This window comes from Mobula hypostoma, chromosome 23 (assembly GCF_963921235.1).
Source record: "Mobula hypostoma chromosome 23, sMobHyp1.1, whole genome shotgun sequence".
Taxonomy (NCBI): Eukaryota; Metazoa; Chordata; class Chondrichthyes; order Myliobatiformes; family Myliobatidae; genus Mobula; species Mobula hypostoma.
Window position 1 is genome coordinate 8,196,015 of NC_086119.1, and position 24,672 is coordinate 8,220,686.

At 39.5% G+C, this 24,672-nt stretch overlaps 2 protein-coding genes across 4 annotated transcripts in view; one reads left to right on the forward strand and one right to left on the reverse strand.

Annotated features, from left to right (window-relative positions):
- LOC134337064 (spindle and kinetochore-associated protein 2-like) overlaps positions 1-2,225 on the forward strand; it is a 32,979-nt gene extending 30,754 nt beyond the window's left edge. For 2 of the 3 annotated variants that reach the window (XM_063031861.1, XM_063031860.1), the window contains one exon: positions 942-2,225. In XM_063031861.1, the coding sequence (XP_062887931.1) occupies positions 942-1,077 (136 nt within the window). In that variant the 3' untranslated portion in view covers positions 1,078-2,225. The remainder of the gene's footprint in view (positions 1-941) is intronic. The other variant, XM_063031862.1, reaches the window with a different exon arrangement.
- Positions 2,226-3,255: 1,030 nt separating this feature from the next.
- Positions 3,256-24,672, reverse strand: part of LOC134336733 (inactive serine/threonine-protein kinase TEX14-like) — a 29,216-nt gene continuing 7,799 nt past the window's right edge. Inside the window, exons 4-12 of the mRNA XM_063031144.1 lie at positions 24,144-24,234; positions 21,522-21,652; positions 17,007-17,185; positions 14,420-14,516; positions 8,493-8,646; positions 7,225-7,326; positions 6,617-6,720; positions 4,205-4,268; positions 3,256-3,687 (exon numbers count right to left, since the gene is read on the reverse strand). Of these exons, the coding sequence (XP_062887214.1) occupies positions 3,669-3,687; positions 4,205-4,268; positions 6,617-6,720; positions 7,225-7,326; positions 8,493-8,646; positions 14,420-14,516; positions 17,007-17,185; positions 21,522-21,652; positions 24,144-24,234 (941 nt within the window). The 3' untranslated portion in view covers positions 3,256-3,668. The remainder of the gene's footprint in view (positions 3,688-4,204; positions 4,269-6,616; positions 6,721-7,224; positions 7,327-8,492; positions 8,647-14,419; positions 14,517-17,006; positions 17,186-21,521; positions 21,653-24,143; positions 24,235-24,672) is intronic.

Consider the following 24,672-nt stretch of genomic DNA (forward strand, 5'->3'; position numbering starts at 1 on the left):
ATTTATTTTTACCCTGTATGTAATGACCAGAAATAGGTTTTTTGTGCTGTGAAAATCTGCTTGACTAGAGCCTTTGTGCTTTAGTGAGTCAAATTTTGAAGACCTGACCAAAATCATATTTGGTATTTTAGTGCCCAATATTTAAATATTTTTATTTTTCTTTCAAATTGAGCACAGCACACAAATGTAGAGTAGTGCCATTCAGTTTCCAGGTATTCATCTTTTAGTTACAATTCTAAAATGGATACAAATAGATGTGGCCAATAATTTTATTTGTAGTCTCCCGTGTGTACTAATTTTGCTCATTTTCCTTCTCCCAAACTGGCAGAATGGAATGAATTGTATTTTCCCTTGGATTCACACACTTGTCTGTTGGAAGAAACAATATAGTAAAATAGAATTCAAAACCTGAAATCTAATTATAAAAATCTTTAATTGGTAATGGAGCCTCCGCTCCCGCACCAGCAGGCACAGGAAGAGCTTCTTCCCTGAGGCTGTGACCCTGCTGAACTTCATGTTACAGTGCTAGGCAGTATTGCACTCATATTGTACTGTCTCAGTACTTTTATATTTGTGTGCTGTAGCACTTTTTATTTGCAGTTATTTTGTAAATGACAATATTTGCATTTCTGGTCAGATGCTAACTGCATTTCATTGGCTTTGTATCTGTACTTGGCACAATGACAATAAAGTTGAATCTAATCTAATTTATATTTGGGAATAAATATCTCCAGAATGCACTTGACTAGGAGTATTTGGCTGATAGAATAATGAAGTTGAAACCTTCATGATTAAATTCCGGTGCTCAAATGTAGAGTATTTGTCTGGAACAGCAGTTTTGTGTGTGTGTCGCTTTATTTTGAAGGCATTAAATGACATCTTTTAATGAAGGTATGGCTTTTAGTTGACAACTTTATTACATTATTCTCTCACCTTTTCAGTTCTGCGCTGACTGTGATGCAGATGATGAAACTCAACATGAAGGCAACTGAAGCAGAGATAAAAACACTTAAAGCTCTTGAACTCATTCAACTGGACAAAAAAGGACGTGTCCGTCTCTCCCTGTGTCATTCCTAGATTTGCCAGCCTTCTACCAAAGCAGTATTTGTACTTGATCTTGTCTGAATTCAAGTGCAGATTTGTGGATGTCTGACTGAAAATAAGGTGCAAGAATCTGTTGAGGTGCTTTACTACTTGAAGTAAAACTTGAGGATTTTGGATGCAGTTTTGGTAGGGTAAACTCTGTGCCTCGGGAGCTAGTCTCCAAAGTATGGTGGACTTGACATTTAATACAGCGAATGGATATTTTAGTCTGGCAGCAGAATCACAAACTTATGAATTGTTGGGTTTTCAATGCTTATGGTTCCTAAAATTTGTATTGTTTGTATTTAAGAAACATCTCAGTTATTGCCTTTGTGCCTAATTTTCAGGGAAATGGTCTTTTCCTTGGAGAGTTTATCCCCTGGCTACCAAACTGAGTATGCTGATCTTCTACACAGGAGTATAGCTGTCACAAATCAGTAAATAGTGGTTTTAATAAGCACTTTGTCTAGTAATTTTGATGATTTGATGAAATGTATAATAAAATTCCAATCTTGTATTTAATAGTTCATAAATACGGAAGGTTAGTCATCTGGTTGACATTCATCCAGTGTGTGGCCAGGAACTGGAGTTGCGATATGGCTATGTTTGAGCAGGAGCCAGTGTTTGGAATTATGTGTGTTTCTGCTCCTTTAAAAACCAACAGGTTTACAGGAAAATGCTTCATACTACTATATATCAATTGTGATTGGATAGTAATGAGATCAGGAGTCTGGGATCATCAAAGACCCAAGTCTGCCAGATTGCTGGAGTTTTATTACATTCTGTTAGATTTCCCACTATCCCCAATGAGTTTAACTCCACCAGCTGAATGTGGCCTAGATAATTATGGGACCTGATCTAAAGATTAAATTGTCTCAATAAATCTTAAGAAAACAGCAGAAAAATGACCAAGATCTGCTTCAATTCCATGATTTCTTTCCAGATGGAACATTATTGAATTTGTGTTGCTTTTGATAATAAAGTATACAGAATGCTAAACAATGTACTTATGAAGAAAGGATATTTTGTCACTTTAGATAGATCATCAGTTTTTTTATGTTGAATAAAGTGGAGATTGCAAAAATGCTTTGTGCTGTTTTATTTGTGGTTAAAAATGGCTGCACTGGGAATGGAGCATTCTTTCAGTTTGACTGCATTGTTTGCGTATCTCCAAGGTGGGTTAGCTATATAGTGGTGAGAGTTAAGAAAGCCTGTCAGTGCTTGCCCTGGTGACTCCTGTCAACCCAATGCTTAGATCATATCTATAACATTTTCGGTTGTGATCCAATTAATTCCATTTTGGGTTTTGAAGATTATTCTACCAAATGGGAATGGGAGAGTGCAGTATCAAACTGGAATATTTCCTTTGTGAAAATGGAGGTGAAGCAGGTTCCAGTGAAAATATACCCTTATTTCTGACATTAACAATGACTACATACTATTAAATGATTTGCCCTGTACTTGAGTGCTTTTCTGCCTTGTTATTGGCATATTAGTTGTTTATGATGCCAAATATGCAGAGGTACAGTGGAAAATCTTGGTACTGCATGACATTCATACACATTTCATTAAACAGTATATTGAGGTAGGACAAGAACTGCTGTTAATATATTAATATCACTGTTCTATTCCATGTGATAATAAAACAATTCATAGCTTTGCACTGCTTTGTTTTAAAATTGTTTCGACTTGCAGGTTTGTATATAGAGCAGTCCAGTTAAAAACCCAAGGGGAGGGGGGGGATTAATAGAAGAATCTGATTGCTATATGAAAGTTTTATGTTAGCCTTCACTAGAATTATGATTTCAAATTACTTTTTTTGCAGGGGTTGGGAATGTTCCAGTGTAATTTACCATGTTTCAGTGCCAAAACCATTGTTTGGTTAAGTATGAACATCTCTTGATAGAGGAAATATTACCTACACTTTGAGAAGAGTTTTGTGTGTCAATAAGTGTGGGGAAGATTAGGGATTCTTCCACAGTTTGGTAACCATGCATGCAAGCATCCAGTTCCAGCAACATGTTTAACCTCACTACTATGGGTGATGATCTGTTAATTGTGGGGAGGAGGGTAGCAGTTGGTGCTACTGTTTGTTTTTCTGTGAGTGAGGGGGTTGGGACTGTTGTCACTTTTGGAGGGGGGGGATCCTTTCATCAACATCCATGGCATTTCTGTATTTAATGGCCATCTGGAATAGACAAATATCAGTTGTATGTGCACACTTTGACAATAAAATGAATCTTTGAATCTCTCTATCACCAAAAAGATGAAAAATATATCAATCTTTGCAAATTGTGGATGCATTTTAATATTGGCAGAGAGCAGATGCAAATTTTTATTGCATTTATAGTAATGTGCAACTTGTTTAGTGGCTAACAAACTTCTGATTCTATTCATAATGTCTTAAACCATGTACCAGTACTACAGTGCACCATTTGATTTATTATGCTTTGAAATCCAGTTTGAAGAAACATTTCAAGAAGGTTAAGAGAATTACAAGCTCCTTGAACTCTGAAGGATGTTGTGTACTTGTATCCTGTTGAGCTGAGATTTCTCCGCATGGTATTTGACATCCAATTGTTGCTTTATTTCAAGATGATGATCCTACCAAGAAGAAAAATAAATAAAAATGTTGGTGATCCAGTTATCATCCTTTTCAACATGCTGTCCTTCTCACTGTTTGAGATAATATGCTCTTAAGTTAAATCCAGTCAACAATTGTGCCAAGAAAATACTTTTCAGTTTGTCACTTCCTTTCTAGTTCACTAGATTAAAGTTTATTCATTTGACTTAATGTATTGAAAGACTTCACTAGATGTTTTCCCACATGGAAAGATTATTTTTGAATTGCACCTTGTTGCACTACTGTATATAGCAATTACATTTGTTACATTAGCAGTTTTTTATGTATGAGCACTAAGTCAAAGTTTGAGGAGCAGATCTTTTTCAATCTTGACAGTAAGAGTAGTTTTGCTTTTGGTGTAGGGATCTACATTTTTGTTAAGGCAGCTACCCGGTAATTGAGTCGGAAAAATTTAGTCTTGTATTTTCAGATTGCAAATGCCTTTACCTTACAAAGCCAAAAAGAATGGAGATAAAAGGTATTCTGTAACAGCCATACCTGTGAGGCTGGGTCCAGTTTGTTCTTTCAATTGCTTTTTTATTGGAACTCTCACCTGTGCTACCTGTAGATAAGATGATAAAAGTTTGGTAAAAGTTGCACATTTTCTGGACTTTTGCACTTCTCGCCCTCTTATCTTTCTGCCCTCTGATCACTAGTTTCAGGTGTGCCATGAATTTAGCTACTGCTATTTTCCTCTAACGAGTGATCTACTCTAAAATTTCTAAAGAGGGAAAAGGCCACGGGAAATTCTCCCCTGACCTCTTGCCTTGTACTGTGCCAAGTGGTCACATCCCTAAATGGGCTGTCCAGATACATCTTGGCACCATGAATCCTGCCCAATAAATTGATCAATAGCTCGAGTTTGGTAGTGTGTTTAACATGTTGCTGGAACTGGATACCTGCATGTATCGTTACCAATCTGTGGAAGAATCCCTAATCTCCCCCATACACTTGGGGTAAAATAGTGTCTTATTACCCCCCCCATGACAATAAGAATTGACTATTGCTTGCTAATGAGGCATTTGATAAAGTCCTATTTAGCACATTAATCAAGAATGAATCCCTAGGGAAATTGTCAACCTGGATGTAAGAATTGTAATAATTTGTTAAAAGGGTGTTGGTCAGTGAGAACTTCAAGTAATCGGAGGGCTACATCCTGCTGAAGGGTCTTGGCCCAAAACATTGACTGTACTCTTCCATAGATGCTGAGTTCCTCCAGTATTTTGTGTGTGTGTGTTGCTTTGGATTTCCAGCATCTGCAGATTTTCTCATTTGAAAATTGGCAGTGAGATTGATTTTTAGTGTCGGGGGGGTGGGGGTAAGATATTCAAGACTTCAGGAAATTTATTAATAGATGGGTCAGGTGGGTAGCAAATTTACTTGTGGAGTTTGAACAGAAATGAGGTAATGCATTTGTAGAGAACAAAGGAGGAGAAAGAATATATAGTAAGTGCCTAGGTTACTGTGTGAAAAGGAAGTACATGTAACGTAATGTGTGAAAGCACAAGTTTATCTCTGGCCAAACATGTTTGCATGCTAGGCCTTGCTACTGATGAGGATGTTTTTGTAGCTTCCGCTTCCATTATCGGATTAGTATGGCTAGAGATGGTGGAATCACTCCACTTGAAGTCTTATCATCTGACTGTACATTGAGACAACCAAATGACACAATGTTACTCTGAACCACAATAAATCACACAGTACATAAAACAATATTACCACAACAAGGTTAATAAAATAGAATTCAAAATGCATGCAGTGCACAGGACAGGTAAACAGCTTGCTGAAAATAATGAGCTTTATTTATTACTCAGAGCCTCAGAAGCTGTTACCTAGTCTGGCAGTCCTAGTCCTGATGCTGCTTTATGATGGTAATGTGTCGAAGAGATTGTGGTATGGGCAGTAAGGATCCTCAATGCTTTGGGCCTTTTGTATACAAACGTCACATGCGTGGGGAAGGAGACTGGTGATTCGGTGGTTTTTACTATCATCTATAGGGTTACCTAACTATCGTATCTATTCCTATAGTGTGCTGGATGATTGGCTGAGAATTTTTTACTCTGCTGCATGGTGTTTAGTACAGGGGTTCTCAGGGGAACCCCTGGCTTGGTATATATGTAGTCCTACTCTTAAAGCTTCAGTAGGTTGGTGTCTTATTTTTAGTGGTGATTGGTGCTTCTCCCTGCATGCCCTTCTGCTAAAACTCCCTGAACTCTAGAGGAGTGGAAGTGGCGACACTATTGGTTTTATCTGAGATATCATAATAGCCCTTTCTTTTCTTTTTTTTTTCCGTAGTTTTCTTTAGTTTGGGTAGATATTTTTTTAGGGGATTTTTTTTTCTTTTTCTTTTTTTACGATATTTTATTTTATGTATACTCTTTTTATATTTTGTTGTTAGTCTGTATGATTTTGGGATGTTTCTAACTATGTGCTACCTGACTGTAAACTTTAATAATTATTAATTAACATAATCCCAATTATATGTACTTTTTGTAACGTGTTTGCTGTTGAAACTAATAAAAAGATTGAAAAAGAAAGAAAAGATCACTGTCAGGAATATACCTACCATGTCTTAGAGACTACTGATGTTATACACTATCTGAATCTTATTGCAGATTAAACTTTTTCTTGCACAGAAGAACTGGCATTTGATTTCCAGCTATTGTCACATTATCCTACATTCATTGTATTGATTGTTTTATTCATAATGTGGGTTAGCTACGAGTAATGAATTTTTTTCTAACCATCCTATATATGCATTACTATTTATAAAACCAACACTGCCTTCAGTTGGTTGAGCTTCTGAAAGTTTAAAACAAAAGCCCAGACCTTTCCTCAAGTATTTAATTCTTGAAAGAATTGCTATCCAAATTGATTCTTCTGCTTAGTGTTTTTCTAAACAGTTCTTACTTGTAATTGATGTTTTGTTTCCTGTGTCTCCTGTTGATTCTTCCTGTGCAGTTGTGGTGTTGGTTTGGTTTCCAGTGCTTCCAGATTCTGCCTTTTGTAACATACTGTCAATGAAGGAATTAATACATGATCTTACTGTGAACATTCAATGTATTGGTTATCATTTATAGATGTAGCCAACAAAAATCTAAATACCAAAGTAATTCTATATATGGCACCAATATTGTAAAACTAGCTGGCATTAGCGATTTAGTGTCATTAAAGAAAATGTAGGTAGTCATTGAGCCATAGTAACTGGAACATTTTCTTTTATGACAAAATCTGCAGTGCTTAATTTTAAAAGTCTCTATATTGTACTGGGATTCTATCAAGTTTCTTCCTCTGAGTGGTTGAGTCTTCATTCAAATACTCGAGCACTTGAAATGGAGTTCTTGGACATAGTTTAAATGCAACGTCCATCCTCTCAATAGAATCTCTGAGATGTTTGACGGGAAAGTAAATTATGTGGAGTGTAAATTAGGTTGCTGCTTTGTGCTGGTACCCAGAACAAATATAATCCCATTGCAAGGATGGGTCAGTGTTAATGAAAATATTGTTGCTGCTCTAACCGTAAGGCCTCTTCGCTGGGTGCATATTTCTTGATTATTTCTTCTTTTGATTGAACTGCAGATTCTATCATCTCCAAAACGCTGTCCAGTGTAGAATGAGCTCTAAGGAAAAGCATAACATTAAATTAGCTTTGTATATTGCTACTGAAATTGATACCCTGGTTCTTAAGAAAATACTGTCAGGATTTTTTCTTTGTAAAATACAATGGAGTTGGTGAGTAGTAGGGAGTCAGTGTCAGACCAAGCATTTAATGGGTTAAATGGGTGGAATAAATTGGAAAAGTTCCAGTTCTTCCAGTAATCTTGCAGAATTTGACAGTGAAAACTTGTCATAAATTCCAGAAGGCTGACTGGAGAGGGAGTGGTAAATTCATACTTGTGCAGTGTAAGGCATTCTTGATGTTTGGATTAAGACAGATTGGGTAAAGCAAATGGATGTTTTGCCCTGTTCTGCCCCAGTAAGTTACAAAATGGTAATGCATGCATGTTCCATGTTTTCATGCTTCATTTTAATGGAGGACCAACATTAAAACAAATCAATATGGGCTGCCCCTCTGGTTATGAATATCACTTAAGGACTCTGTTAGGAATGAACTCTCAATATTAAATTTACAAATTGAACATACATTTGTTTCCATGAAAGACAGTTTCCTCTCTCCATGTTTAGTTTTTGTTCTCTCTTATCAGTCTTCTTTGCTGTGGAGGGTATGGTTAATAAATCAAGTGATGTTTGTGTCTTTCCCAAAGATTTCACAAAATATATTTGTGTATTGCAGACATCAATTTGTGTCTGAAAACAAAACAGAACCCATTTGTAAACCAGGCAACCTGTAGTCAATGGAATACTGTGAAAAGTGACCAGCTCACATTGTATGAACAAAGTTGATTGCAAAACCTGTCTGTCTCGCTTTGTAGCAAGGCAAATCCTATGTGGGAATGGCTGACTGTTTCTTTGTAAGGTAACCTGGTTTGGTAGATGAAGTAATAAAATAGACTGAAAAAGGTGTTGTGCATCAAAGTAATATGAAAAATGGCAAAATAAATTTTCTCATGTTAATGTTTCAAAGAAACTAAATTCCAATTTAGGTGTTTGATTTTCTAACCTTATTCAGGATTGATGAAGTTGCATCCCAAGCAGTTATTTATCAATACAAAATATCCTGAAGAATGTTTAAGAATTAGTTAAATCCTTGATCTATTTGTGGAATTGGTAATTAAAGTCATAATTGCATTGAAACAAATGATATTGGCTTGTATGATTCTCTTACCTCGGATTTTCTTCGAAGGATTTTTGCAGTCTGCACCATTCACAGTCACTGGGATGATCCAATGTTTCCTGCATCCTTTTTGGTACAGTTCCTTCATCCTTCTCATCCTCCACTAACTTAAGAACAATACCTTCTGCTGATTTTGCTTTCTCTTCTGCAAACATGAAAATATGATTAGTTATATTTTTAAAAAATATGGGGTTTGGGGTTCTAACATTTAACTGTCATTCATTCTTTGGGGCACTCCTCTGTTTTCGTGGGTGTTTACGAAGAAAAAGAATTTCAGGATGTATATTGCATACATTTCTCTGACATTACATGTGCCTATTAAAGCGGCTTTCCTGAGAACTTGTTCCACTGGACAAACTGCAAACATTGAGATCATAAGTGCTGTTAGAAAACTTGTACATTCCTCTGCATCTGGAACAACTCTCATTTGTTCCAAGTAAATTTATTATTGAAGTAGATATGTCAACATGTGTTCCTTGTGGCATTCACAGCACATACAAAGAAAACCAATAAAATCAATGGAAAAACTACACATGATGTATGAACAACCAATGTGCAAAGTTGAGCAAATACAAAAAGAAAAACAAAACATGTAAAATAACAGTGAGAACTTGAGTTGTGGAGTCCTTGAAAGCAAATCTATAGGCTATGGAATCAGCAGTGTTGGGGTGAGAGAATTTATCCACTCTGGTTCAGGAGCCTGAATTGTGTATCTTGTACACCTTTTGCAAGAATTCCTAGCAGGTCTGTTGGGTACCTTCATCAACAACAAAATTGTCCATTTAGATTACATATAGCAAAGGCCCTACCACCCATCCCCATGAAACACCATTAGTCATGGACCTCCAATCACTAAAACAACCTTCTATCTTTCTGTCTTCTACTGCCATCCCACTGTTGGATGAAGATCTGTGTTTATTTATTGTGTACATCAAGATTCAGTGAAGTGCATTGTTTGCATTAACAACTAAATATGCTGGGCAGCCCAGAAGTGTGGCCACCCATCCCAGTGCCAACATCACATACCCATAATGCTCAATTTAATTTAATTTACAAACTTTACCTGGTACTAAGGGCCCTCAGATTTTGGACCAGCACCCCACATGGAACCTTGTCAAAGGCATTGCTGAAGCTGTACCTATGGTACTGGTTCTCATTAATGAACTTTTTGAGGAGCTAATGAAGTGTAGTCAGATGTGATCTATCCTGGCTTTCTCCAATAAGTCTGTCTTTCCAAATAATCATCAATCCCATCCTCATTCTTTTTCAAATATCTTCCTGGTATAGACAATAGAGGATCCCAGGTCTGTAACCACTAGGCTTCTCCCTGCTGCCCTTATTGAAAAGTGGGGTGGGGAGACACTTTTGCCATTCCAGTCTTTTGGCACCTCGGTGGCCAGCAGGGGTGTAAAAAAAATCTCAGGAAGAGCTCAAGCGGTCTTTCGCTTAATCTCTTGTGGCATAAATCTCATCCAGTTTTGGGGATTTTCCCACCTTATCTGACTAAAAAAAGTTGTGTTTTATATTCTGAGGGAAAACACCTTTGATTCACATGGTCATCCATTAATCCACACAGATTATTTAGGAGGCCCTGTGGGATGGTTCCCTGGTTAGACTGATACCTCCATTGAGAAACTCCTTATTTATATTTTACATAGAAACATAGAAAATAGGTGCAGGAGTAGGCCATTCGGCCTTTCGAGCCTGCACCGCCAGTTATTATGATCATGGCTGATCCTCCAACTCAGAACCCCGCCCCAGCCTTCCCTCCATACCCCCTGACCCCCATAGCCACAAGGGCCATATCTAACTCCCTCTTAAATATAGCCAATGAACTGGCCTCAACTGTTTCCTGTGGCAGAGAATTCCACAGATTCACCACTCTCTGTGTGAAGAAGTTTTTCCTAATCTCAGTCCTAAATGGCTTCCCCTCTATCCTCAAACTGTGGCCCCTCGTTCTGGACTTCCCCAACATCGGGAACAATCTTCCTGCATCTAGCCTGTCCAATCCCTTTAGGATCTTATACGTTTCAATCAGATCCCCCCTCAATCTTCTAAATTCCAACGAGTACAAGCCCAGTTCATCCAGTCTTTCTTCATATGAAAGTCCTGCCATCCCAGGAATCAATCTGGTGAACCTTCTTTGTACTCCCTCTATGGCAAGGATTTAAAATAAAATCTCCCTTTCCTTTGCACTCCATAAAATGTCATTGGTTATCAAATATGTTATTTGTATTAAATCTTGAATGGGACCAGCAGACATTTTTCTTTAATAGAATTGTCAATATTCCATTTTCTCATTCTTGTGTCAAATACTTGCAGTAGCATTAAATGTCTTGTGGTGGCAGTCTCAGCCTTTTGATTTGCCAATCTGCCTGATTTGACCTTGTTATTGGACATTGTGTAGAGTCAAGAGAACTAGCTTTCAAATATTAAAGACGCTAAGTGATTAGTTTTTAATGATTCAAGCCAATGTTACTTGTACACTGTTTAATAGGTTTGCATTTATATTTATAGTTTGTTTTTATTATTTATGCTTACTGTGGTTTTTGAAAATACTGCATTAAATCCAGAGTAACAATAATTTTGTTCTCCTTTACACTCATAGAAACATAGAAACATAGAAAATAGGTGCAGGAGTAGGCCATTCGGCCCTTCGAGCCTGCACCGCCATTTATTATGATCATGGCTGATCATCCAACTCAGAACCCAGCCTTCCCTCCATACCCCCTGACCCCTGTAGCCACAAGGGCCATATCTAACTTCCTTTTAAACATAGCTAATGAACTGGCCTCAACAGTTTGCTGTGGCAGAGAATTCCACAGATTCACCACTCTCTGTGTGAAGAAGTTTTTCCTAACCTCGGTCCTAAAAGGCTTCCCCTCTATCCTCAAACTGTGACCCCTCGTTCTAGACCTCCCCAACATCGGGAACAATCTTCCTGCATCTAGCCTGTCCAATCCCTTTAGGATCTTATACGTTTCAATCAGATCCCCCCTCAATCTTCTAAATTCCAACGAGTACAAGCCCAGTTCATCCAGTCTTTCTTCATATGAAAGACCTGCCATCCCAGGAATCAATCTGGTGAACCTTCTTTGTACTCCCTCTATGGCAAAGATGTCTTTCCTCAGATTAGGGGACCAAAACTGCACACAATACTCCAGGTGTGGTCTCACCAAGGCCTTGTACAACTGCAGTAGTACCTCCCTGCTCCTGTACTCGAATCCTCTCGCTATAAATGCCAGCATACCGTTCGCCTTTTTCACCGCCTGCTGTACCTGCATGCCCACTTTCAATGACTGGTGTATAATGACACCCAGGTCTCGTTGCACCTCCCCTTTTCCTAATCGGCCACCATTCAGATAATAATCTGTTTTCCTATTTTTGCCACCAAAGTGGATAACTTCACATTTATCCACATTAAATTGCATCTGCCATGAGTTTGCCCACTCACCCAACCTATCCAAGTCACCCTGCATCCTCTTAGCATCCTCCTCACTGCTAACACTGCCACCCAGCTTCGTGTCATCCGCAAACTTGGAGATGCTGCATTTAATTCCCTCATCCAAGTCATTAATATATATTGTAAACAACTGGGGTCCCAGCACTGAGCCTTGCGGTACCCCACTAGTCACCGCCTGCCATTCTGAAAAGGTCCCGTTTATTCCCACTCTTTGCTTCCTGTCTGCTAACCAATTCTCCACCCACACCAATACCTTACCCCCAATACCGTGTGCTTTAAGTTTGCACACTAATCTCCTATGTGGGACCTTGTCAAAAGCCTTTTGAAAATCCAAATATACCACATCCACTGGTTCTCCCCTATCCACTCTACTAGTTACATCCTCAAAAAATTCTATGAGATTCGTCAGACATGATTTTCCTTTCACAAATCCATGCTGACTTTGTCCGATCATTTCACCGCTTTCCAAATGTGCTGTTATCACATCCTTGATAACTGACTCCAGCAGTTTCCCCACCACCGACGTTAGGCTAACCGGCCTATAATTCCCCGGTCTCTCTCTCCCTCCTTTTTTAAAAAGTGGGGTTACATTAGCCACCCTCCAATCCTCAGGAACTAGTCCAGAATCTAACGAGTTTTGAAAAATTATCACTAATGCATCCACTATTTCTTGGGCCACTTCCTTAAGCACTCTGGGATGCAGACCATCTGGCCCTGGGGATTTATCTGCCTTCAATCCCTTCAATTTACCTAACACCACTTCCCTACTAACATGTATTTCGCTCAGTTCCTCCATCTCACTGGACCCTCTGTCCCTTACTATTTCTGGAAGATTATTTATGTCCTCCTTAGTGAAGACAGAACCAAAGTAATTATTCAATTGGTCTGCCATGTCCTTGCTCCCCATAATCAATTCACCTGTTTCTGTTTGCAGGGGACCTACATTTGTCTTTATCAGTCTTTTCCTTTTTACATATCTATAAAAGCTTTTACAGTCCGTTTTTATGTTCTCTGCCAGTTTTCTCTCATAATCTTTTTTCCCCTTCCTAATTAAGCCCTTTGTCCTCCTCTGCTGAACTCTGAATTTCTCCCAGTCCTCAGGTGAGCCACTTTCTCTGGCTAATTTGTATGCTACTTCTTTGGAATTGATACTATCCCCAATTTCTCTTGTCAGCCACGGGTGCACTACCTTCCTTGATTTATTCTTTTGCCAAACTGGGATGAACAATTGTTGTAGTTCATCCATGCAACCTTTAAATGCCTGCCATTGCATATCCACCGTCAATCCTTGAAGTGTCATTTGCCAGTACTGCAAAAATGACAAAAAATCTTGAACAACCCTGGAGAAACAAACTGGAAATTTGTGGAGTTAGATAATATTTCCAGGCCTGATGTTTTTCCTTTAATGTTAATTTACACCCATCTGTATAAAGAGAGGCAGTCTTGAGATGAATTGCCCTAATTTTGTGTAGATTTAATTGAAGGATGGGAGATCTAACAGGAATCCAAGGTGACTGGAGGCCTGAAAAGGGGAGACAAAAAAATACCCAGCGTATCCTTCAACATGACAGACACTTCTGTGTGACTGCATAAAGCTGTGTGTGGAAACTGTGCATAGTTTAATCTATCTCCAGTGTTAAGGGATGAACCTGATTCTGGCTGTGTTAAATGAGGAATATTCCAGATAATTCAACTGTCATGGCTTTGTGTCTTGTATTCTGAGCAAAAATACCTTTGACTGCAGTCAGTCATCCACTAATCCACACAGACTGTTCAGGTGGCCCTGCGGGGTGTTTCCTTGGTTAGACTGATGAAGCTATTTGGCAGAATACCTCAATGTCACAACACTCAGACAAATACAAAACCCACCTTGTTGCCCTCAATGACTGTTGTGCTGATGGGACAGTCATGCTCTTCCATGTGCTCTGTATGTCTGTCAAGAAGGTCTTGGAAGGGATGAAGTGGTCTTTGTTGAGACTCATTCTAAATAGTTGTGTAATATTAGATTCTGTCTCTGAATCTACAGACTCTTCTCAGGGACACAGACAAATATCGATTACTGCCAAAAGATATCAACTTGGTCAAAGATGCACTGTGGTCTGGCTGCAACATGTTGGTTTTCCAGCCAGATTACTTCAACTGGCACATTCCAGATACAGGGTTTGTATTGAGGGCCATGCTGAAGCTTAGTGCAGCCAAGACTCTGGGGAAGGACCACAATCTAAAGTTCTGCTGTCACTGATTAAGGAGAGATTGGGCCCTGACTGACAGCTGTTTAAATATCTCACTGATGCAAGGTTTAAGGATGAAACAGTCAGGACATTGACATATTGTAAATGGATGCAGTGAATTGCTTGGCAGAATGAAGATGACACAAAATAATCTGCAGATGCTGTTGTCAAAGGGACACTCACAATGAGCTGGAGGAACTCAATGTGCTGAAGAAACATCTTACCTGTCAATTGAGTTGGGGGATTGGGAGGAGCTGCACATGTCTGTCCACACTCCTGCTCCACTTGACACTTAGCAATGTTGAACACTGATGTAGCAGCCTAAGATTGAAGCACACTGATTTGAAGTTGTATTTGGTAACATTCAATTATGAAAATGCCCGATGACTATTCTGCAAGGTAACGTTGCAACTCTATAAAACCCTGCTTGGACCACTCTTGAAATACTGTTTTTTTCTGGTTGCCTAATAGGAGGGATGAAGGAACTTTAGAGAGCGTATGGGCTAGATTTACCAGGATGCTGCCTGGATTAGAGAACATGTCTTATGAGGACAGGTTAAGTGAGCTAGGGCTTTTCTACTTGAAGTGAAGGAGAATGAGAGGTGACTTGATAGAAGTGTACAAGATGAGAGGCATTGCTCAAGTGGACAGCCAGAGACTTTCTCCCAGGGCAGAAAAGATGTAATTTTAAGGTGATTGGAGGGAAGTATACAGAGGATGTCAGAGGTAGTTTTTATAAATAGTGTGATGGGTGCATAGAACATACTGCCACAGTGGTGGTAGAGGAAGATACATTAGGAATATTTAAGAAACTCTTATCTATGCACAGGGATGATAGAAAAATGGAGGGCTATGCAGAAGGGAAGGGTTAGATTGATTTTAGAGTAGTTTAAAAGGTTGACACAACATCATAGGCAAACTATTATTTAGATAGGGAGAGAATTCAAAATGCAGAGATGCAAAGGGACTTGGGAGTCCTTGTGCAAGATACCCTAAAGGTTAGCCTCCAGGTTGAGTCAGTTGTGAAGAAGGCGAATGCAATGTTGGCATTCATTTCTAGAAGCATAGAATATAAGAGCAGGGATGTGACGTTGAGGCTCTATAAGGCACTCGTGAGACCACAGTTGGGGTATCATGTGCAGTTTTGGGCTCCTTATTTTAGAAAGGATATACTGACATTGGAGAGGGTTTAGAGAAGATTCACAAGAATGTTTCCAGGAATGAAAGGGTTACCATATGAGGAACGAATGGCAGCTCTTGGGCTGTATTCCCTGGAGTTCAGGAGAATGAGGGGGGGATCTCATAGAAACATTCCAAGTGTTGAAAGGCCTGAACAGATTAGATATGGCAAAGTTATTTCCCATGGCAGGGGATTCTAGGACAAGAGGGCACGACTTCAGGATTTAAGGATGTCCTTTTAGAACTGAGATGTGGAGAAATTACTTTAGTCAGTGGCTGGTAAATCTGCGGAATTCGTTGCCACATGCAGCTGTGGAGGCCAAGTCATTGGGTGTATTTAAGGCAGAGATAGGTTCTTGATTAGTCAAGGCATCAAAGGGTATAGGGTGAAATCAGGGGAGTGGGGATGACTGGAAGAATTGGATCAGCCCATGACTTCTGCTCCTATATATGGTCTTAATATTCTATGTTTTAATACAATTGGTCCTGCACATAAAACCTCCTAAGGCACTTAAGAGTGTAATCACGCAAAAAAATCTGACCACCCAGAAGAGATTTTAGGATAGAAGGAAAGGTTTTAGGGATTAACAAAAGCTCTCCAACAAAGCACCAAATCTAGTTGAAATGTCAAGCTTCTAAAAAGCACTAAACCAGGTCCTACACTCAAGAGTACTGAAGCACAATTTCAATAACATTTAAAATTATGACAATCTTTTTCTGGAAATAGATGTGGGATTAGGAAATGGAAAAACTGTCATGACAATCATAGTTTTGCAAGCCATCTATACAGATAATATTTTTTAAAAAGTACCAAGGAAAAGCAAAATGAAGAATCTAGTGTTCCAGTTACGGAGGAAGTGCCGTGCAGGCAGACAATAAGTTGGAAGGGCCATGAAGAAGTAGACTGAGGTCAAGAGTTCATCTTTAACGGCGGGATATCCTAGACCTTGCTGGTGTATGTTTTCAAGCTTTTTATCTTCTTTTCCATGGGGGTGGGGGAGGGAAGAGTTGTTGATTATTCTGGCTGCTTTACTGAGACAGTGAGAATACAGAGTCCATGATTGGAGGCTGGTTTTTGGAATGGACTGAGCTGTGTGCACAACTCTGCAATTTCTTGCAGTCTTCAGTCAAGAAGCTGCCATATCAACGTTTCTCAGGAGTATGAACTGGAAGGAAAAAAGGCTCTATGCCCACTCATCCCAGACACATTCAGAACCAGTAAGGAGTCAAACTTCCCTGTTGTGAGGATGGGGAAGTAAGGGGAAATACTACAGGTAAAAATCAGTGCAACATTAATGTTGTTACAGGATGCATGAGTAGCTTGGGTGGGTGGAGTGGCAAGAGAGAGTTAACCTGGAAAATAATAAAGCAGAAATATGAAGATTAAGAGTAACACATATAAAAAGCTGGAAGAACACAGTAGGTCAGGCAGCATCTATGGAAAGGAATAAACATCAACGTTTCGGGCTTAGACCCATCATCAGGACTCTGCCTGAAACAGCAAATGCTTATTCCTTTTGATAGATGCTGCTTGACCTGCTGAGTTCCTCCAGCATTTTGCATGTGTTAAGTCTGGGTTTTCAGTGTTTGCAGAAACCCTTGTGCACATGAAGATTAAGTATTGTTACTCACAGGAAGAGTGATTGGATTTTGGATTTTGCTGGCTTCTTCACAAGCTGCTCCAAATGTCCCAGGAGATAACACACTTGACTCAGTACTTTGCCACAAGGAGGTATCTATGATTTTAGATCGTAGCAGCAGTGATTCAAAACTAATGTGATGTGGACAGGAGCCTGAAGAAACATTCTTCCCTAGAGAATAACATTAATTTACTAATTTTATGAAGTGACATATTATGGACATATTACTTCACGCAAACACGAGGAAATCTGCAGATGCTGGAAATTCAAGCAACACACACACAAAAAATGCTGGTGAACGCAGCAGGCCAGGCAGCATCTATAGGACGAGGTACAGTCGATGTCTCTGATTGAAACATATAAGATTATTAAGGGATCGGACACGCTAGAGGCAGGAAACGTGTTCCCGATGTTAGGGGGAGTCCGGAACCACAGGCCACAGTTTAAGAATAAGGGATAGACAATTTAGAACGGAGTTGAGGAAAAACTTTTTCACACAGAGGGTTGCGGTTCTGTGGAATGCTCTGTCTCATAAGGCAGTGGAGGCCAATTCTCTGGATTCTTTCAAAAAACTGTTAGAGCTCTTAAAGATAGCAGAGTGAAGGGATATGGGGAGAAGGCAGGAAAAGGGTACTGATTGTGGATGATCAGCCATGATCACAGTGAGTGGTGGTGCTGGCTCCAAGGGCTGAGTAGCCTACTCCTGCACCTATTGTCTCGGGCCAAAACATCAACTGTACCTCTTCCTATAGATGCTGCCTGGCCTGCTGTGTTCACCAGCATTTTTTGTGTATGTTGCTTGGACATATTACTTGCCTGGTCTATTCAAATCTTAGCACACTCAAATTAAAAAGAAAGAAGATTGAACTTCTGTAAGCAATTTTTTTATTAGGGGTTCATTTTAATTAATATTATTTAGCAAACTCCAGCAGTTAATTTGCTCACAAAAGATGGCATCACAGTTATTAAAACTTTAACCAAATACTGACACCTCCAAAAGTCCCACAGCTCCTCAGTACATCACAGCAACATACACAAAATGCTGGAGGAACTCAGCAGGTCAGGCAGCATCTATGGAGAAGAATAAACAATTAATAAAAATAGATGTTTAGGTTCACATGTTTATTCATTTCCATAGATGCTGCCCGATTTGCTGAGTTCCTCCAGCATTTTGTGTGTGTTGTTCTGGATTTCCAGCATCTGCAGGATTTCTTGTGTTAATGGAAACATCAGTGTATTTGGTAATGTGCTACTCTTCCATTATCCTCATACTTGAGTTCCCCTTGCACACAATGCTGGTCCTGCTATCTCAGCCGAGAATTTCCCAGTTTCTTTTTATAGAAAATATAATTTTAAATCCTATTCTTTTCACGTATGGGAAAATGCTCCCTGCTGGTTACAAGTGGGTATGCCTGAAATCCAGAGTTTTAAGTGTTCTTTATGCCAAACACTAGTGGTAGCAGGAGAGATGTACAACAGAATTGTATGAGATCTGATTCAAGCTCATTTTGACTTAGAACATTCAATAAAACACATACCAGAACCCCATTCATCTACCTTCCCCATCATAGGTCTCATCTATCACCTACCAGCTTGTACTCCTCCCCACCCCACTACCTTTTTTATTCTGCCTACTGCACCCCACCTTTCCAGTCCTGATGAAGGGTATTAGCCTGAAATGTCGACTGTTTATTCCTCTCTATATATACTTCCTGTTTTGCTGAGTTCCTCCAGTATTTTGTGCACGCTTGCTTCACTGCTTATCATCTGGACAACACAAACACCTATGTCAGGTTGCTGTTCATCAACTATAGCTCAGCATTTAATACATTCCCACAATCCTGATTGAGAAGTTGCAGAACCTGGGCCTCTGTACCTCCCTCTGCAAATGGATCCTCGACTTCCTAACCAGAAGACCACAAACTGTGCAGATTGGTGATAACATATCCTCCTCGCTGACGATCAACACTGGTGCACCTTAAGGGTGTGTGCTTAGCCCACTGTTCTACTCTCTGTATCCACATGACTGTGTGGCTAGGCATAGCTCAAACACCATCTATAAATTTGCTGATGATACAACCATTGTTGGTAGAATCTCAGATGGTGACAATAGGGCATACAGGAGTGAGATATGCCATCTAGTGGAGTGGTGTCGCAGCAACAACCTGGCACTCAATGTCAGTAAGACAAAAGAGCTGACTGTGGACTTCCAGAAGGGTAAGACAAAAGAACACATACCTACCCTCGTAGGGAATCAGAAGTGGAGAGAGTGAGCAGTTTCAAGTTCCTTTGTGTCAAGATCTCCGAGGAACTAACCTGGTCCCAACATATCGATGCAGTTATAAAGAAGGCAAAACAGTGGCTATACTTCATTAGGAGTATAGCCTACAAAGTACCCAGGACATCCTCAAGGAGCGATGTCTCAGAAAGGCAGTGTCCATTATTAAGGACCTCCAGCACCCAGGGCATGCCCTTTTCTCACTGTTACCATCAGGTAGGAGGTACAGAAGCCTGAAGGTGCACACTCAGTGATCCAGGAACAGCCTCTTACCCTCTGCCATCTGATTCCTAAGTGGACATTGAACCCTTGAACACTATCTCACTTATTTAATATGTATTATTTCTGTTTTTTTGCACGATTTTTAATCTATTCAATATACGTATACTGTAATGGATTGATTGATTTATTTTTTTTCTTCTATATTAAGTATGCATTGAACTGCTGCTGCTAAGTTAATGAATTTCATGAAACATGCCAGTGATAATAAACCTGATTCTGATTCTTATTGAATTCAGAATCAGGTTTAATATCACTGGCATATGTTGTAAAATTCGTTAACTTTACAGCAGCAGTACGATGCAATACATGATAACAGAGATAAAAATAAACCTGTGTATGTATGTATTTATATGCATGTGTGTATATGTTGTAAAACAATAAAACATGTAAACTTCCATGGTGGTGGTGGGGGGGAGGAGGAATTAACCTCCCCCCCCCACTGCCAGAAATTTACATGTTTTATTGTTTTACAACTGAATCACAGTGGATTTAATTTGTTTTTTTTGACACTATCAACAGAAAGAGACTCTGGTCAAACTGAAAACAGATTTCTACAAAGTGACCTAAATTAATTACAGCTCTAAAACTCAAAATAATTGATTGCATAAGTATTGACCTCCATCAAGTCAGTATTTAATTGATGCCCCTTTAGCAGCAATTACAGCCTTGAGTCTGTCTCGATAGGTCTCTATCAGCTTTGCACATCTGGACACTTCAAATTTTCCTTGTTCTTCTTTACAAAACTGCTCAAGCTCTGTCAGATTGCATGGGGATTGTGAGGAAACAGCCCTTTTCAAGTCCAGCCACATATTCTCAAGCGGATTGAAGTCTGGACTCTGGCTTAGCCACTCCAGGACAGTAACTTTGTTGTTTTAAGTACTGTATTCCTGTATACTTAGCTTTATGCTTGAGGTCATTGTCTTGCTGGAAAACAAATCTTCTCCCAAGTTGCAGTTCTCTTGCAGACTGCATCAGGTTTTCCTCCAGGATCTCCCTGTATTTTGCTGCATTCATTTTACCCTTTACCTTCACAGGCATTCCAGGACCTGATGTAGTGAAGCACCCCCACAGCATGATGCATTCACTACCATGCTTCACAGTATGGATGATGTGTTTCTGATTATGTGTGGTGTTTGGCTTATGCCAAACATAGTGGTTAGTCTGTTGGCTGAAAAGCTCAATTTTGATTCCATCAGACCATAGAACATATAAAATACTTAAATAAGTAGTGCAGAAAAATAGGAAATTAAACAACATAGTGAGGTAATGTTCATGGGTTCAATGTCCATTCAGAAATCATATGGCAAAGAGGAAGAAGCTATTCCTGAATCATTGAGTGTGTGCCTTCAGGCTTCTATACCTCTATCCTGATGGCAGAAATGAGAAGAGGGCATGTCCTGGGTGTGGAGGTCCCTAATGATGGATGCCATCTCTCTGAGGTATCACTCCTTGAAGATGACCTAGATACTATGGAGGCTAGTACCCATGATGGAGCTGGCTAATTTTACAACTCTCTGCAGCTTACTTCAGTCCTGTACAGTATGCCTCCCCCCATCAGATGGTGATACAGCCAGTCAGAATGCTCTCCACAGTACATCTGTAGAAGTTAATGTTTTTAGTGACATCTCAAATCTCATGAAATACAGCCGTCTTGCCTTCTTATGACAAAATATTTGTTTTATCCATGATAAAAAATACTTTCAAGACTAATCCATACAATACCCTTTCATTCATAGTCAATTATTTCAGTACTGTTCTATTATATTCTTACACATCAATGGCACTGCTGCCACTCACATGGCCTTCTTGGGGTAATACACTACTACATAACTGAAGTGCTTCCTCACCCAACCTGCCCCCTTCCTCTCCAGTAGCAGAAGAACCCTAACACTGTGATCAGTGAAACAGCTACAATATTTTTTACTCTTCCATTTGCCTCCTACTTACCTGTGATGACAGAATGGGGAGTACTGTTATCGATTGGTCCACCTGAACACAAAGGTGTTTTCGTGCGCATTTTATCAATGGAACATCTGTCACATGGAATGCAGGAGAAGTCCTGGATATCAGAAAACGATCTAGGTCAGAAGGATAAAACAAAATCTTGTAAAAGAAAGTTATTTCAATTGAATAAAGAAGTATATTTTAATATCAAACTACTGCTCACAGTAAAACAGCTTTGTCATTATTCACTGGCACCTTGCTAGTGAGTTTATTTCTCAGTCAAAAGATTGCCTGACCAGTGAATAAACTGAGCAAATACACACTAGATACAATTTTCATAAATCTTACTTCTTTTATTTCCAGGTAAAGAGCTGGGAAGTCGATTGGTGAAAGAGATACAGGGCTGGAGATGGTAGAATCCAAAGTTCGAGAAATTGATGTTCATGCCATCTGGTAATGCCCCCCCCCCACCATTCACCATTCCCCATTCCCTTTTCCCTCTCTTACCTCATCTCCCAGTCTGCCAATCTCTGGCGCCCCCCCCCCCTTTTCTTTCTTCTAAGGCCTTCTGTCCTCTCCTATTCTCCAGCCTGTATCTCTTTCACCAATCTTTACTTCACCTCTCCTCCTTCCGGGTTTCACCTATCACCTTGTGTTTCTCCCTCCTCTACCCCCCACCTTTTAACTCTACCGCTCATCTTTTTTCCTCCAGTCCTGCTGAAATATATTGGCCCGAAACGTTAACTGTACTCTTTTCCATAAATGCTGCCTGGACTGCTGAGTTCCTCCAGCATTTTGTGTGTTTTGCTTGGATTTCCAGCATCTGCAAATTTTCTCTTATTTGTGGCCATTACAGACATACAGACTTTTTGACCATAAGATATAGGAGCAGAATTAGACCATTCAAAGTAAATTTATTATCAAAGCACATATACGTCACCATATACAACTCTGAGATTCATTTTCCAGCAGGTGTACTCAATAAATCTACAATAGAATAGTAACTATTATAGAATCAATGAAACACTGCACTAACTGGGTGTTCAACCAGTGTGCAAAAGACAATAAACTGTGCAAATACAAAAATCAAGAGATCATAGTAAGAGATAAATAAACAATAAATATTGAGAACATGGGATGAAGAATCCTTGAAAGTGAGCACATAGGTTGTGGGAACAGTTCAGTGATGGGGCAAGTGAAGTTACCCCTTTGGTTCAAGAGCCTGATTGCTGAAGGGTAGTAACTGTTCCTGAACCTGATAGTGTGAGTCCTGAGGTTCCTGTACCTTCTTCCTGATGGCAGCAGTGAGAAGAGAGCATGACCTGGGTGGTGGGGATCTCTGATGATGGATGCTGCTTTCCTGTGATAACATCCTGTGTAGATGTCCTTAGGGGTAGGGAGGGCATTACTGATGTGGACTGGGCCATATTCACTACTTTTTGTAGGCTTTTCCGTTCAAGGGCATTATTGTTTCCATATCAGGCTGTGAAGGAACCAGCCAATATACTCTCCACCACACATGTATAGAAGTTTGTTGAATTTTAGATGACATGCCGAAACTTGGCCAACTCCCCAGGAAGTAAAGGAGCTGCTGAACTTTCTTTGTAATTGCACTTGTATGCTGGGCCCAGAAAAGGTCAGCTGAAATGATAATACAAAAGAATTTAAAGTTGCTGACCCTCTCCACTTCTGATCCTCTGATGAGGACTGGCTCATGGACCTCTGGCTTCCTTCTCCTGGCGTCAATAATCAGCTCCTTGGTCTGCTGATATTGAGTAAGAGATTGTTATTGTGGCACCACAGCCAGGTTTTCCATCTCCTTCCAATATGCTGATTAATCACCACTTTTAATTTGGCCTACAACAGTAGTGCTGTTAGCAAACCTGAATATGGCACTGAAGCTGTGCTTAGCCACATAGTGATAAGTCTAAGAGCAAACACAGCAGGTGGGCTAAGCACACAGCTTATGGTGCACCTGTGTTGATATAGATCGTGGAGGAGATGTGGACAATTTGAACTAACTAGACTCTGCAAGTGAGGAAATAGAGGATCTAATTGCATAAGGAGCTATTGAGGTCAAGGTCTTCATACTTATTGATTAGTTTTGAGAGAATGCTAGTAATGCCAAACTGTAGTTGATAAAGAGAACCTGATGTATGCATTTTCGCTATCCAGATGTTCTAGAGTTGAGTGAATAACCAATGAAATTGCATCTGCTATTCAAATTTGGCCCATTGAGTCTGTTCTGCCCTTCCATCATAGCTGATATATTATCCCTTTCAAACCCATTCTTTTGCCTTCTTTCTATCAGCTTTGATGCACTTACTAAACAAAAACCTATCAACCTCCACTTTAAATATGCCCAATGACTTGTCCTCCACAGCCATCTGTAACAACGAATTCCACAGATTCACCACCCTTTCAAATTCTGGTTTCCCTCTCAGTGGATGTAAAATGTCTACTAAAACAATGATAAAATGATGGGTAAAATCTCCCATGACTTTATTTCCATTGGTGGCTGATTGCACAAGAGGACTTGAGAAACACTTGGTAAACCAACTTACCGTCCTGCAATCTCCAATCCCTAAAATTGACAGATAAGTAGATGTTTAAATATTAACTTACCCTGCTGATGCAGTAGGGCTCAGTACAGTGATTCCATTCCAGTCTCCGTTACTGTTCTTTCGTTCCATTACTTTACCTATGACTTCTTTTCCTAAAATTGATAAACAAATAAATGTGATTTCAGTTTTTTAATTAAGCATATTTAACTTTATATATTTTCCCTTACCACTAATCGCTAGATTGTTCTCTTCAAAAATTAAGCATGCCACAATGTCACCTTTTTCTGCTTCTGTTCTTGCATGCTTCACAATAATCACCATGTATAAAAATGCCATCTCATTCTGTGAGACTTTCTTGATAAATCTCCTTGAAAAACTTGAACTTATTTGTGTTCGTACATTTATAAATACTGAACAATAATTTAACTGTAAAACTATTAGTCCTGCAGACACCAGAATTTTCTTGAAGTATTTGGTGTTGCCTAGGCTCTATAAATCATTAAGATCCCAGGTTAATTACCAGCCTATGCTAAGGCATTAGAACTGGTATGAAGGCTAGCTGGGTTTGGGCTTGCAAACTAGTCCTGATT